The 15295-nt window shown below is 34.6% G+C and overlaps 1 protein-coding gene across 1 annotated transcript in view; it reads right to left on the reverse strand.

Moving 5' to 3' along the window:
* Positions 1–15295, reverse strand: part of RYR2 (ryanodine receptor 2) — a 284661-nt gene that overhangs the window by 193781 nt on the left and 75585 nt on the right. The window contains exons 9-11 of the mRNA XM_031058757.1: positions 14376–14472; positions 4917–4991; positions 1784–1940 (exon numbers count right to left, since the gene is read on the reverse strand). Of these exons, the coding sequence (XP_030914617.1) occupies positions 1784–1940; positions 4917–4991; positions 14376–14472 (329 nt within the window). The remainder of the gene's footprint in view (positions 1–1783; positions 1941–4916; positions 4992–14375; positions 14473–15295) is intronic.

Here is a 15295-nt window from a genome sequence, read left to right on the forward strand (position 1 = left end):
GCCTAATAAAGTGAAACATGACACTCCTATAACATGTCCAGAGCCAGAGACTGAATCACAGAATGGGTCAGTTGGAAAGTACCACACTGAGTCATCTGGTTCAAGTTCCCTGCTTAAGCAGGGTCATTCTAGAGCACATGACACAGAAATGCATCCAGACTCAATTCATCTTCAGCAAAACACTTACTCCTCCTCCTTTGTGGTATATCTATAATTTCCTCTGGGTAAGTCATTTGTTAAAATTAATATTGATATACACAAAATTTACATCAAATATGATCTTCCATACTCCCAATTTCTTTGAAAATCCATATTTAAGCAGCAGTATGATTATATTTGTCATGTGCTGATTAGCTTATATACCCCTTTTAAAATTCTCTCATTACTTCAAGAATTAATTACCATAACAAGTTACTACCTGCCCCAGAGCCTTTTGTCTCTTTTCTGCTCAGCATAGGATTGGCCACTAAAAACAAAATAAATGTTAACCTTTCATTTTGAGAATGGCAGAACAAAACCATTTCAAAATATAAAATCTCAAAATAATTTCAAATGAGACTTCCAAATTCAGGCTGGGAAAAAAGAATAAAAAGAAGAAACTTCAAATACAACATCACCTAGTCTCCAAAGCACATGTGCTACATAAAAAATAGAGACAAACCAGCTTGTGCATATCAACAGGTGACATTCTTTATTGCTAAAAATTCTGGCCTTCGAATATTTTTTGGACTAAATAAACAATGTAACAGTATATTGTTCCACTCTTTTTGGATCAATCCCTGCTGACAACCCATCTTAAAAATCAGTGATTGAATTATTCTACTCCTCTTGCTTTTAAGTGTTGAAATCTATAGTAGCTGCCACAGGAAATTCCCAATATGGTTGCACTGCATTGTCCTAAAATATTTAAGCATTTCCATGATTTTCTAATTGGTTTCAAAAAAGATATATTGTCTGGGTCTCCAAACCATCATCTTAAACTAGAGGTTCTTTGTTATCAAATTGCAAAAGGCTATATACCTGCTTTTAGGAATCTTTTCTTATCTTCCCAAGCAGGCAAATAATTAAAAAATATATATATAAATTAAATGGTACAGAGAAGTTCTTGAGTAATTCTGTTTACTGTTACTTTGTATTTTAGAAGACAGTTTTTACAATAACAAAAGAATTGTTGGAAAATTTTCAGACAAAATGCTACAGATGAAAAGTATGAGAAATAAAGGATATTTAAGAATTTATCTGGGTCGTATTTACCCACTACAAAAGTACTGGTTTAAACTCAAAATGCTTATTGAAGCTGTGAAAATGAAAAGTCAAATTCTGTTAACTGCATATTAGACTACAGTAAAGTATCTGCTGAGAGAAATCCTGAATTTCCCATTTAATTTCAGTAACTCACAATATTATAAATTTTCCTATGTCAGACAGCAAATATAAGCAGTGAAGCAGCAGAGAACCAGAGTAACAAATAAGAAATGAGTATACTGCTCAAAAGTGGAAAAGCAGAACAGAAAAACCCCAACTCAACCAATGAAACAACAACAAAACAACAAGGAAAAAAAAAAAGAAACCCACAAACAGACAGCCAGGTAACAATACATAGAGAATGTATGGTAAAAGAAGCTTTCTAGTTATTGATTATACTGCATTTTGGAATTTTCTTAATCAGTTTTTGAAATTTTAATAATTAATGCAATCATAACAAACAGAAAGTATCTTAATCTTGCTTTCTAAAGAGATTGGAATTATTACTAGTAACATTAATGCTGCACTGATTCCATACCTTGGAAGACCGAAAACAGAATGCTGTAGATTTTACATCTGCCTTTTCTTTGTCTGTAAGAAGAAGACTCTTGTCATCCAGGAGACTTAAATATTTTCCTGTTGTTATATGTCTTAGCCTAAATGGCTGTCCCCATCTAATGTGGCTTCCACTCCACCTAGGAGAGTCCATAAAAAAAATTATTAATTTTTTTTTAACGACTGGCAATAATATTTTAAAGTAAAATATACTGCCAACTAGTTTCTACAAAATATAAAATTCCCATGTTGGATTATCAGCAAGATAGTGGCTACTTTGTGGTTATCCCAAATGAAACCACTCTAATAAATAATCTTAAGGTCTTCCTTTGCACAAGCTGTCTTTGTTCAGACTGAATTCCTCTTGAGAGAAGGTACAGACCGCCTACAGAAAAGGAGGCTTATGCTGTACACAAAGAGTTTAGATCTGCCAGTTCCCTCTCCAACATTTCATCTACCAGCAGCTGCCATTCTTCACTCTCCCAGTGATCTTTTAACAGTCAGCAGATTTTAAGCACACTTTAAATTTTGTGGAAAATAAAATGCCTAAAAATAATAGAAAACTTCCTAAAATAAATATGAAAAGTTACTAAGCAAAATATGGCCCAGATTCTTCATATTCTATAGAAGGAAGAAAGGCAAAGCTTATCTAAGCTCTCCAAAAATTATTCACCTTGAAGTACAGGTCACAGCTTTCCACCTTCTTGCTGTAAACTGAAAATTCAGCCCTGCTGCTCTTCCTGTTTAATTCCTGAACTTGTGTAGGGGTTACTAAAGAGTATGTACTTCACAAAGGCTTTTCAGATTGGAAAACTTTCACATCTTTTTCTAGTCTTCACAGAATTTTCTTCAGTTTATATCTGCAAAATTTTGCACTTCATATGTATATGAATGCTGCATTTTGGAGAAGAAATCATGTATTTATTCTGTATATCTATGTATATGTTTTTGTATGTATCCATATGGAAGTCTGAAATTCCCTTAAGTTAGTACTTACACAGGTTTAACTTAAAGTCATTTTCATTTTCCCTGACACACAGATGCAGCAGGTTAAAGCATTTACCTATTTAACACCAACATCCACTTGTTTAAATGTGTCTTCTTTAGAGTTGGCCATACTGGATGCAAAGTACGCAAACCAATTTGGCAAACATGTTCAAAGTGCATTTTTTAAAATGCTTCTTTTCTGTAACAGGATTTATTACACTTCAGTAATTAAACGTCTAAACCTTTATAGTTATTTCTTTTAAAGAGAACAGAAGAATAAAAAGGTTTTTGCCCTCATTTTTTTTTTTTAATCTAGAATCTCTTCTGTTTAAATTGAGGGAGCTTTGGGGTCAAAGGAAATAGGGAAGCTTTATATCTTAGAAACACATTTATCTTTTTCTGTCTTCTGCACAGCAAAGTCCATATACTCCACAAAAGGACATCCGAGTCCAGTGTTCTAGCATAACTTCTGTTTCTCCAGTCAGTAAAATGTCAGGTCATGAATCACTGCTATTGTGTTGCTGAGTCTGGTAAATTACATCAGTTCTGCACCTTTTATATTACAGGTCATGCTGGAGAGCTGCCTTTTCTTTTGTCTGATTCAATTTTCTTTTGGCCCCAATAGCTACAGACCATAAGGAAAAAAAAAAAGGTAGTGTAATTGAGCCATGCTTCTAGTTCATGCCTGCAGGATAGGAAAAATACCAATTCATGTGCACTTACAAAAAAGCCTTTTGAGCAGGAAGATCTTGTGAAGCCATTTCTGACTACTAAAAATATATTTTGCAGTGTGTGAGCATGAACTCTGCCACCTTTTGGGAAAGAAAGCAATGCTGAGCAATAGTATTTGGTGTCCCATGGCAGGGCATCCCAAGGGCATCTGTCCATGTAGACATCTGAGGCAATTTTTATGAGATAATAATGAACAGAGTTGAGAAAAAAAAATTGCTGCTTTAGAAACATGTAAGATTCACACAGAATTATATCTGCAGTCATTCTGAGAAGGACTACAACCAATTGAGAACTTCAGGCATGCATACACAAAGCTACAAACTGAAGCATTTGCCTGAATATTAATGGACTGCAATTCAGCACTGAACACATACAGCAATTAGAGTATCATACTGGAAAATGGGTTGGTGAGGGAAGTGTAGGGAGAGAGTGTTATTCTTGGGATTTTATTTCGTTCTTTTTTTCCTGGTAAGAAAGTCCTGTTTTTTAAGAAGATAACCATTCCCTTTGTAATAATTGTTTTGACAGTTCTTACAATTTCTTTCAGTCACGTATGTTCAAATGTTTACCCTTCAGAAGTTTGTATACAATGCCTGTCAAAGTGATATATATGATGGTCATAACAGAAACCTCTCATTACTTGAATCCCCACATTACTCCTGTACTGCTTCTTAGGGAAGTAAATGCCATGGAGAAAGCAGAAAGCCAGAGATCCTCCTACAGTTTCATTGTTGTCATCACTGTCTCAAGGTCCATTTTAGTCCAAAGGAAAAATCTCACTGCCCTACCACTGACATTTAATGTCTTCCTATTAATAAAATGCACACAGAGAAAACAGCATCATTGGAATGTAACCTTTTCATAAGCTTCTCTGATTTAATCTCTAAAGAGCAATCATTTATTCCTCACTAGAAACTTTATCATAAGCACATATCGTAGTATGATTTAAATGCAGTTTTACACTGCAATTACCTTAACAAACAAGGCACAATTCCTTACTATTACTCCAACACTTCCAATAATGCATGGTTGAATTTTTCTATCTTAAATTTTTTATTTTAAAGTCTTCAAATGACTTAAACAAGCTGGGGGAGGAGTGTCACAAGTGATTTTTATTTTAAGGAAACCGGTCCTGTTTTTGTCATTTATGTGCTAAAAATGTAAACTGTGAATTCACTGACAGCTATAACAACTTTAAAAAAATAATCAAAACACACACTCTCACTCTAGGAACTTGTTTAATATTCAATGAAAGTCATATAAAGGATTCTTAAAGGATTATTTTAGTTTTACTTGTCTGGATTTATAATTATCTTTTTGATTTTATAGGACTGCTCTTACTATTCAAAAAGTGTCCTGCCAAATGTCCCTCTTTTTCCGAGATAGATTTTACTTACGCAACTCTTAGAGTCTCTAGACGCCAAAGGGAACGAGCATGAATGGACACAGCACCACCTTCATAATGGACAGTTCTGAAAACCAAGCAAGGGCACAGACTAAATGTTCAGCAGAATTCATCATCATATGTGTTTGTTCTTTTAACCACACCTCTCATTTTAAGATTGTCAAAACAATTATTGAATTTGTCAGATTCAAAGGTTATTAGATTCAAAACCCAGTCTTGTCAATTAAACCTTCAGACTTGTTTTTTTTTTTAATTCTCCTTAGCATCCATAATTGTAACATTCATACTAACAAGATTTATACATCATTTGCTTAGACATTTTTCCTAGTGTTTTAAGGATAAAGAATCCAGAGGAAAAAACAGTACCAATAACCTGATAATTACAACATTTCTAGATTCTAACAAAAACCGAGTATGAAGTAATGATTAAGATTTGTGAGCGCTGCATGTATCTCCCAGGAAAGGTAGTGTTCTTTCAGAGCTTATACTACTTAAATAACTGCAACTTATTACACTGAATTTTGAAGATGTACTTATTTAGTACTTTATTTTAATACCATTAACACCCATGATATAACAACAAACACATTGACACAGTCTTCACACATCTCAGATGTTAACAGCTTCCTATTTACAAACTTTTATATGTAATGACCTCTCTAATTTCTGGATATAACCAGAAATCTAAGTATCTCTAGAAAAACGTCAATTAAGCCTAAAAAAGATAGGTTTTTTCCCTCCATTATTCTACACACAGATAAGTGATCTATATTAGATGTACAACATGGTTAAAACCTATGGTAACCAAAAGCTCTGAGCAGATAACCCTGTTTTGCTTCAAAGTAAACACTAAGGAAAGTTAGCATTGCCATTCTAAATTTAGGGAGCTGTTCTTCGGATTGTATCCTGCCTGCGCCTATATTTCTGCCCTATGACATGGACAGAATTTAAAAGCCTAGGCCTTTCCCTTGGGAAAATACATAAAAGAGTCACTTAAGCAAAGGAGTGCTGTCAGTATGCTTATCAGATCAAGCATGTCAGAGAAGACTACCACATAATGCCTAGTTTTATAGATCCTGGAAGAACTAATGTTTTGAGTAAATGTTGTGAATTTCAGTCAAGATCAGGCACCACCAAAAATAGGCAGCAGCATAACCTAAAGGAATATTAATAACGAAATTATAGGCATTCCCCATTCTTTGCTAAAAGCAATTTTTTTGACAACTACAGTTTTGGAATGAAGTACATACTACTTACTAGGCTTTACCTTTCAAAATCCTCCTGTGGATATAATACAGAAGGGCTGAACATCTAACACAGAGGAAAACTCAGTATTGAAAGAAATAGATCAAAACCAAAAGAAATAAAATATGTTTCTCAGAACTGTTAAGCATACATGAAACTATATATGTGCTAAAATTCATCTTTGAATGAACTATTATGGAAATAAACACTCCCAGACATTGTGAAAGAATGAAGATGAATCATGCAAGAGAAAATATTAGTCCAAACACAAAATAAACATATCTTACTAAAATTACAAAATCAGAAACACTGAACATTCATGACCCAGGTATAAACAGAAACTACAGCACATGTTCCACATAGCAAGAAGTTACAGATGGATATAAATATGTACAATATTCACCCCTTGACCTTATATCCACTATCTTCTTCAAGTACTATTTCAGCCATTTGCTGCAATGGTGTGTGATGCTAGGAGCAGCCAGCAAGTATTAGCAAGTCACTCATTCCCCTCTCACTGAAGGAAATGAAATTCAAAGACAATCTTATTTTTAATTGAAATTTACCTTTATTATTACAGTAAAATGTAATTGCTAAACAACCTTGAACTCAGTTATTTCTCTGTTCAGATATTCTCTTTGCACTTCAGGTATTTGTTCAAATTCTTCTTCTGCAGCTAACAGACCAAGACTGGATTTATGCTGCAACATCTCAAGAATAACAGATCAGATGTCACCCTGGTTGGTGGGTTTGGATAGGGAGTGGGAGGGTGTGGGTTGTTTGTTTGGGCAGCTTGGGTGGGGGTTGTTGGTTTTTTCTAAGCTGAAACATTCTGATTACATCCTGGCTTATTTCAATATGAACTTCACAAAAATGCATTTGGAATCCTTGCACTTGCATATTGCATTATATGAAATTTAATTTTATTCAGCAGTTTTCAAGTCATTCATTATATGAAAAATCAGGTGGAAGCAAAGGTCTAAATTCATAATAATGTTTCATTCCTAAGTTGGTACCTTTTTACTTTTCAAAGGTTAAGCTCTTTCTCACAATGGAAATCCCAAAGTTCTTACCAATTTCTCAGTTTGATTATCTTTTTGAAGATAGTTTTGGATTACATATAGCTGTTGGGTCAGTGTAACACTAAAGATCTAAAAAACCTCCCATTTTAACCTTAAAAGAATGGCTTCTCATGGAAGAAGTAGTTTACTTTTACATGACTGTCTATCCAATTATTTTTTTCTCTCTTCCTTCAAAGGCGAGCTATCAGTCTTATAATAGTCATGATGTAAGATGAGAAAATGGGAAAGAGATAGAAGAAATCCTAAATAAAAACATGTGACCTGTTTACTAGAGCAAATAAAAATTATTCTAAGGTTGTTAGTTCCATATGAATGACGGGTATGGCAGCAAGAGAGGGAGTAAAGGCTAAAAGACAGTAATAGAACTTTAAAGACAAAAGCCAAAGAGGCAGAAGCTGAGCCTCAGTTAAAGAACAAGTTACAGCAATCTGGAGGATGACTGAAAGAGAACTGGTGACTGGAGGGCAAGTCACTTTGCCTTTACCATAACAGCATGCGTGCAGAACATTGTCCCAAAGTAGATGAATAGGTTTATAGCCCGGACCATCTCAAAAGTTTTTATGCTAAAGAATTGGAAGTTCATTTTTAGTTCTTTTCATAAAAATAAATGTAGTAAACTGCTCTGAGATTGCTCACAACAACTTCCTTAGTACTTGTTCACTATATCATTATTTGATGGGATGCACCTCATTTTTTTTTATATACTTGTGATGACAGTCCAGTGCTGAAAAGGAAGGATGGTTCAAAACATGTGAATTTTTCCAGAAGCTGATACTAGTAGGTCATATCAGGTACTGGTACTGCTAGGTCAAATGAAACATTGCTTTCAATGACATGAAGTAATGCACAAAAATTCTCTGACTATCTAGATTTACTACAGATTTACATTGACAGGATGAAAAAAAATAAGAGAGGACAAGAATCTATGAGTCAGTTTTCCTCAAAGCTTGGGATACCTTGTATCTTCAGAGCCATACCCACCATATTAATTTGTGACATTTTTTTCTATTTTTTCCAATGCATTTTATCAATATATTCTACATGTTTAGATTAAGGATATTAACCACTTTATTTCAAAATAAAGTATCTATAAGCAATTCAGAACTTTTGAGACTTTTTAGTAAACTTGTATTATTAACATTCATCTAGTTAATTAGTTGGTGTAATTAAGCCATTTTCTGGTCTGATCTATGACTGTAAGTTGAACTTAAAACTCCATCCTTTTCCTGACTATGTCGTTCATCTATTTAATTTGCCCTTATCCAAACCAGAGCTGGATATTGGCATTTGTCTCCCCGGGTCCGGGTTGCGTGTGCAGCACCACGGACAGCGCCACGGCCCTGGCAGGACCGGGTCCTGCTCTCCCCAGCTCACTCTCAGCGCTCTCCTCCCGCTCTCCCAGAGGGGATGCAGGGGCAAAGAGACAGTAAGCATCAAAAAGAAAGCTGCATGTCTGCATCTTTCATCTTTAATTTCAATAATGAATTAATTACACAGGTTCAAAATAGACTACCACGTGTCAACTCCCCTGGAGAACCATTATTGAATTTATATTCTTATTAAAGTATTGTTCAGCAGAGAGAGGACAATCATTTCACTGAAACTCACTGACTACAAATGGGAATTAAATGAGGTTAAAAGAAATTAGATTAAATGACAGTGTTTTGATACTGCTGAAGTAATCTTGGTTGAAGAAACTGCAAATCCTAAGTTTCACACCAAGAAAATAATTGAACAAATCTCAGTTGCTTGGAATGAACCAGGGCAATATAAAGAACACTAGTGTACCTGGATCACACACAAACAAATAAATCCAAATAAGATGTCAAAGTTCAAGTGAAAGAATTTTTTCCACTCCTCTCAATGACAGGCAAGCCTGCTTTTAGTTTGAAAAATCGGTCACTGAAGATCTCTGTGTATGTTTTCAAAATAATTTTAAAAGCATAGCCATCATTATTCAAGGCTCAAGGGTTGTTTGGGGTGCAGGGGAAAGGTTATTGACTTATGCTGATTGAAAACTTTCTGAGTTCACATTTTACTGATAGATCATGCTCCACACAGGCTGGATCCCAAATTTTCTGAGGTACAACAGACCTCATTAGTGCATAATGCCACAAGAAAAGGTGTCAGAGAATGGCATGGAAAATAAGAAAGAGATTAGCTAAGTCACACTGATTTTGACTATCACTTTAAAAGCCTGTCCATCCCTGAGACTAACACTAAGTGTTCAATATAATTTACAAAAGCCTTAAAATAATATATTTCACCCAAAGAAAGTCTCAAAGGCAGGAATGGTAAAACTGCTTCTGAAATTGGGTTACATTTATCCATTCCCTCACGAAGACCTATTCTGAATGGATGGTTTGAGAAACTGGAGTCTGCTCCAGCCCAAATGATACTTTGAAAAGCCAGGAGCACTTTTCTCTCTGTCACAGGTAATTTTTTCCATAATGAAATATTTCTGAAGGGTCCAAATTGCACTGCAGTCATCACTTTAAAGCACATATTGCAAATCAAAATGCATATCAATTGCAGTGGAAACACTCATAGTTTCTTTCTAGACCGGGAACTATGACTATCAGAGCCCTACTTCTGTGAAGAATTTAAGTTCTAAAAGAATATGAAAGATGGTGGTATAATCAAAAGCAAGCCCCACAACCCAATGAAAAAATAAAAACCCATGACATAATTTTGATTACATAGTTCTACTTCTACCTGCCATTAGCATTTTGGGGACATCTATGAAAAAAAAAATCACAGAAAACCAACCAACCAACCAACCACCAAAAGAAATAAACAAACAACAAAAAAACCCCCAACCCAACTACAAAACATAACCTCCCAACACGAGAAAGCAATCCAAAACTCTACAGTCATGTCTGTATTTAAAACCAGCTTACATTTCTACAGGAAACTAAAAATAACACACATAATACAACCATGTCAACAAGGTAAAACTGTTCCACTTAACTGAACTGCAAAAAGAAAGGGGGTGGGGGGACGGAACTGTTGACTGATTAAATTGTGATCAACTTATTATGAATATTTTTAATTTTTTTTTCAGAGATTGAACCAACTGAAAGCAACTTCACAGAAGCACTTTAATATACACATGCTCTAAATACCAACTCTCATCATAATTAAAATAAATATATTCATTCCTTTGATATTATAAATTCAAAATGAAGACTCAACATTATAATTACCAAACAACAGGTTTAAAAAAGAAAAAAAAAAGAGTCAGAATTTTAATGGGAAAATATATCAAAGGAAAGCAAAGACCACTTCAAGGTACCTGTAATACAAAAAGTGATTTAAATCTTCTGCTGGATAATCATATATAACCCTCCAACCAAAAAAATAGTTGTATTAAAAATTAACAATTTCTCCTCCATAAAACTGGAGGGAGGTGGTAAAAGAAGATGATACAAACCTTTATTTAAATTTAAAAACCACACATAAATCAAGGAAACCATGGTGGGTTTGCCTCATTCCTACTGACAAACTGCTTATATCAGCTCCCATGCTGGGATCTACATCACAAACCATGCAGACAGAGACTGAAGGAAAAGGAATTAAGATAAATATGGAATCCCAGCTACTGTGCTGCTGCAGAAGTTTCTCCTGGCTTTGAAGATACATAGAAATCAAAGTAACCACCATAACAACACTAAAATTATAATATTAGGCCTTCTCTGGTCTGTCTATAACTGTATCTATTTTTTACTCTACCTGGAAATGCTTCTGAAATTTCACTTAAAGAGCTACTCTGCAAAATTTGGTCTAGATTGCTAGACATAACTGAGACACTTTGAAGAATAAAAACACAGTTTAAGGATTCTATGCATAAGGCTTAAACCAGATGCCTTAAAACAGCAACATACCTAACTAGAATTATGCAGCAAATTATATTTAATTCAGGGAAAATGCGTGTACTTTATCTTTTGTCTGTTCCTTTTTTTGTTCTTTGGCTGAGTCAGTCAGTGAAGACCACCAGGGTGTCTTTCACCCTACCTGTGGCATTTTAAAAATAATACCACTGTATTCCTCTACTGTAATATCAAGTAAACCATCATATTACCACAACCTTCTCCATTTGTACTGCTTTCAATTAGAATGTTTTTTGATTACAAAGCACACTTAATCTAGCAACTTCACGGAGCTTCTGCTTGAGCCTGCTTCCTATGGAAAAGTTAAGTTTCTGAATGGACAGCAAAGTCCCTCTTCCACAATACAATGAGTCCACCCTACCTTCTAGGGATCACAGTACCACAATCTAAGGCCCACATGGAGGGACACACAAGCTCAACAATTAAGCCAGGAAACAGCACAGACTCAAAAAAAAACTGAGATGCAGAAAATTATTTTACAAGCCTTTTGTATGACTCCTTCTGCCACTGTAGTAGTGGCAGCGTAGATTTGGATGACCTTGACTCAGAGGAAACTTTGTTAGATACTGTAATCATGAAGACACTTTCTGCACTGTCACTGTTTCATAGGCCTCCACTGTGCTAAACGAGAGTATCAACTCTCATATGTACAAGAGCATAAACATCTTGAAAATGCGTGCTTTAATTTGAACTCCTGGTATCTTTGAAACACCTTATACTTAAAACTTTTGCAATTGTATCAATGTTCTAAGAACAGAGTAAAACTACAGTTATTTTTGGACACTGCCTAGGAGGATGCTTCATGTCTAAACTATTTATTTATTCCCTGAAATAGATACCAGGTGACATTATAGAATAAAACTGTTATTTTAGGATTGTCTGATCTTTTAGCTATTTGAAAAGGCATAAAGAGGAAGCCTCTGCAGAAAAATAAAAATGAGATAGAGGAATTAGTGAGTCATAACAGGGATGGTACTTCCACTGCTCCTTTATGCTGTCATTCGGCAGAGCAGATCTGCTCTCCAGGTGTATGCTGGAGCAAAACAAACCAAACAAAATCACAATAATCTGTCTTCAATCAGACTACTTCAAGAGGCAATGACAGGATAATATGGAATTATTGTACTTCAAACATATCACACATCATTGTATGCCTCATGTGCAAACGTTACAGAACTGAAACTCAAATGAAAGAAAAATAATTTGTCTTAAAATTTCCTACCTGCCAAAATTACACATATATTTACACATAATCCTGCCAGATGTTGAATCACAACCATCAAAATGATATATGCATACATGTTGAAAACTGAAAGGAGCCACAATTTATTTTGAATAGGCAACTGTATTAATTAGAGATAGAAGTAGAGATGTTTTAAGCAATAGCCAAAATTACTAATAATTCAAGGGAGAAAACATGGGTCACAGACTAACTAACTCCATATAATTAGAAGCAAACATAGATTATATTCTAGGTTTATTAGTAAAAAATACTTTTAAATACTTCAGAAAAATAGAAAAATTGCAGAAATGAGACTATGGAAAACAAACAAACTCATTTTTTGTTTTGCTTGTTTATCAAAGAAAGTTTCTGAAAAACAGTACATTTCAGAAGATCAAATCTGTTTTTAAGAAGCACATAGAAGCAATGTTTCTCAGTATTGCTGAGGAAAAATAAAGGCAAAGACATACATCCTATTTGTTGCCTAGTAGCTCTGCTTCTTTTGGGGTTTTAGACAGATACGGGAAAGGCATAAAGAAATATAGAACACTGCAGACACCACAGAAAGAAATAAAATTTTCTAATTTGTTTATAGGCACTGCTCTGCAGATTAAGAATTTAACCATGTTCCTCCCATGCTATAGGACAGAAAAATGCATCATGTGAATGCACAAGTAGAACAAATAAATTTTTTCTTAATTTGCAACTTCACACTCCATTATTGTGTTTTACATATGATGTTAGACTTGTCGAAAATAGACAGATTTTTAGTGTGTTCTTAAGCACTGAAGTTCACTACTGAAGTATTTGATCACCCCATAAATCTGAAGTTACACTGCAACTACATTTTTTAAAGGAATTTTGCAGGATTTAGACTGATATAAGAGCAAACATCCTATTTATTTATCACCTTAAGTTTTCCTCAGTTTCAGGCTGAGGATAATAATAGCAGTGATCAAGGAGTAATGACTCTCACATGGTAACTAAAATTAAAACCTGAACAGATCACATTTTAAGTATCAGCATTACAAACTATCTTATGCATTCAAAAACTACTCCCTTGTCTGAAGAAATATCCATAAAGTGTTGGTCACCAGCTGTATAAGAAAACTCTGAGAAAATTTCTTTTCTCATCAACATTTAAAAATTCATAGAAGAATTTTGCGATGAGAGCTTCCAGAGTCTTGTCCTTACCTTTAAAAATGAGAACAAATAAAATAAAAAACACATTTCTATTTGCAAACCAAGAAAACTAATTTTGATGAGTAAGTTAATGAATAGCACTTCCTTTGTAATGGAAATGAAGCTACCTAATATGCTGCACTAAGCAAAGTATTCTAAAATACCATTTAGTAATATTTAGCAACATTCAGCCTGAAGGTACAAATAAATTATATGACACTGCCCTACTGGAAAGAAGCTTAGGGCATATGTTATTAGAGCAAATAAAGAAGACTGGTGCAATCGCTCTACTGAGACATGCCACTCACTGCGTCAGTCTTCTCACTATTTTGATTTTTTAGTTAACAGAGATAGACACAGACCAGGTTGTCATCACTACTTCCACTCCAGGATTCCTTGAGTCAAGAAAATAACCATAAATTAAGTTCTAGACTGCCATGACAGGTAGACCTGAGATTAATCCCTGATTAGTTGCTTTGAAAGAGTGGGCAGTATTCTTATATACCCTGTCCTGAGGAATTTTTGTAATTACAGAAAAGACAGTAATGAAAAACCCAAAATATTTAATTCACAATGCTTTTAAGTCAGGAAAAATGACAATAAATTATCAAAAAAAAAATCACTATTCCTTTTACATCTGGCAAGTGAAGTCAGACTTGAACAATATGGAAAAGAAAATACAAAAGGTTCATATCCAAAGTTTATCTCAACAATTCTTGTTCTTATGAGTAATAAATATCATCACAACATCTCTCAAGCATCTGTACTATGACTGACACCTAATTCAGCAAGATTCATTACTATGATTCTGTTATAAGCTGGAAACCTACCTTCTTTGTTCTTCTCCATGTTCACCCGAAGGCACTGTCAAACATTCATCCATGTGACCGTGCAATAACCTCAGAACATCCCCTCCTATCAGGTATCCTTGGATAAAGGGAGAAAATCCAGTTCATTTCTCTAAACACAGCAACACGTACAACTATAGTTCAATCTGTAATAAATACTATCAGGTTGATTTCAGGTTTTTATGTTTGAAATTTTATATTACTTTAAAAAAAAGAGTCAAAAGGGGAAGATATCTCATAGTCTGTGGAGCCAGTTGAACAATGCCAAGTGAGAAAAGCTCCAAGTCAGCAACTTGGGAAGGATGGATCAGGATAAAGAGAAGCCACAAGCAGGAGATCCTACATAGTTACCACAACTCAGAAAAAGACTGAGCCAACCAAAACAAGGAATCAAGTACTCCTCTCCCAGATTACAACAGAAAAAGTGGGAAATTCTTCTGTCTTACCTACTCACTTTTCATTTTATGTACGGTAAGCATTCTAGTTAAAATACAAAACCAAAGACTGATTTAGTTCATTCATTATTTATAAAGCACTTTTTTGGAGTATTTGGAAGTTCTCTGTGAGAAAAATTTCTGGGAAGATCCACTCTAAACTCTACTTGATAGAAAGTTCAAAACGAATAATCATGATTTATTTGGACTCCAAAGGGAAACTCCTATATTGCAAATTGTTCCACTGCATGTGCAGGTTCACAACCAAACACTTTGCTTTACAGTCTACAGGTGTGTGTGTTCACAAACTAAGGCATAGACCATACACACAGCATCATCACAGTATTTGAAGTCCCAGGACTTAGCAGCCAGAAGCTGAAAATAAGGCCATAATTTGTATCAGTAAAGATGTTAACAAAATACATCTTCTTTCATCAGTCTTTTTGCATTAGAGATGTGACACTAAAA

This window comes from Geospiza fortis, unplaced genomic scaffold, assembly GCF_000277835.1.
Source record: "Geospiza fortis unplaced genomic scaffold, GeoFor_1.0 scaffold381, whole genome shotgun sequence".
NCBI classification, from domain to species: Eukaryota; Metazoa; Chordata; class Aves; order Passeriformes; family Thraupidae; genus Geospiza; species Geospiza fortis.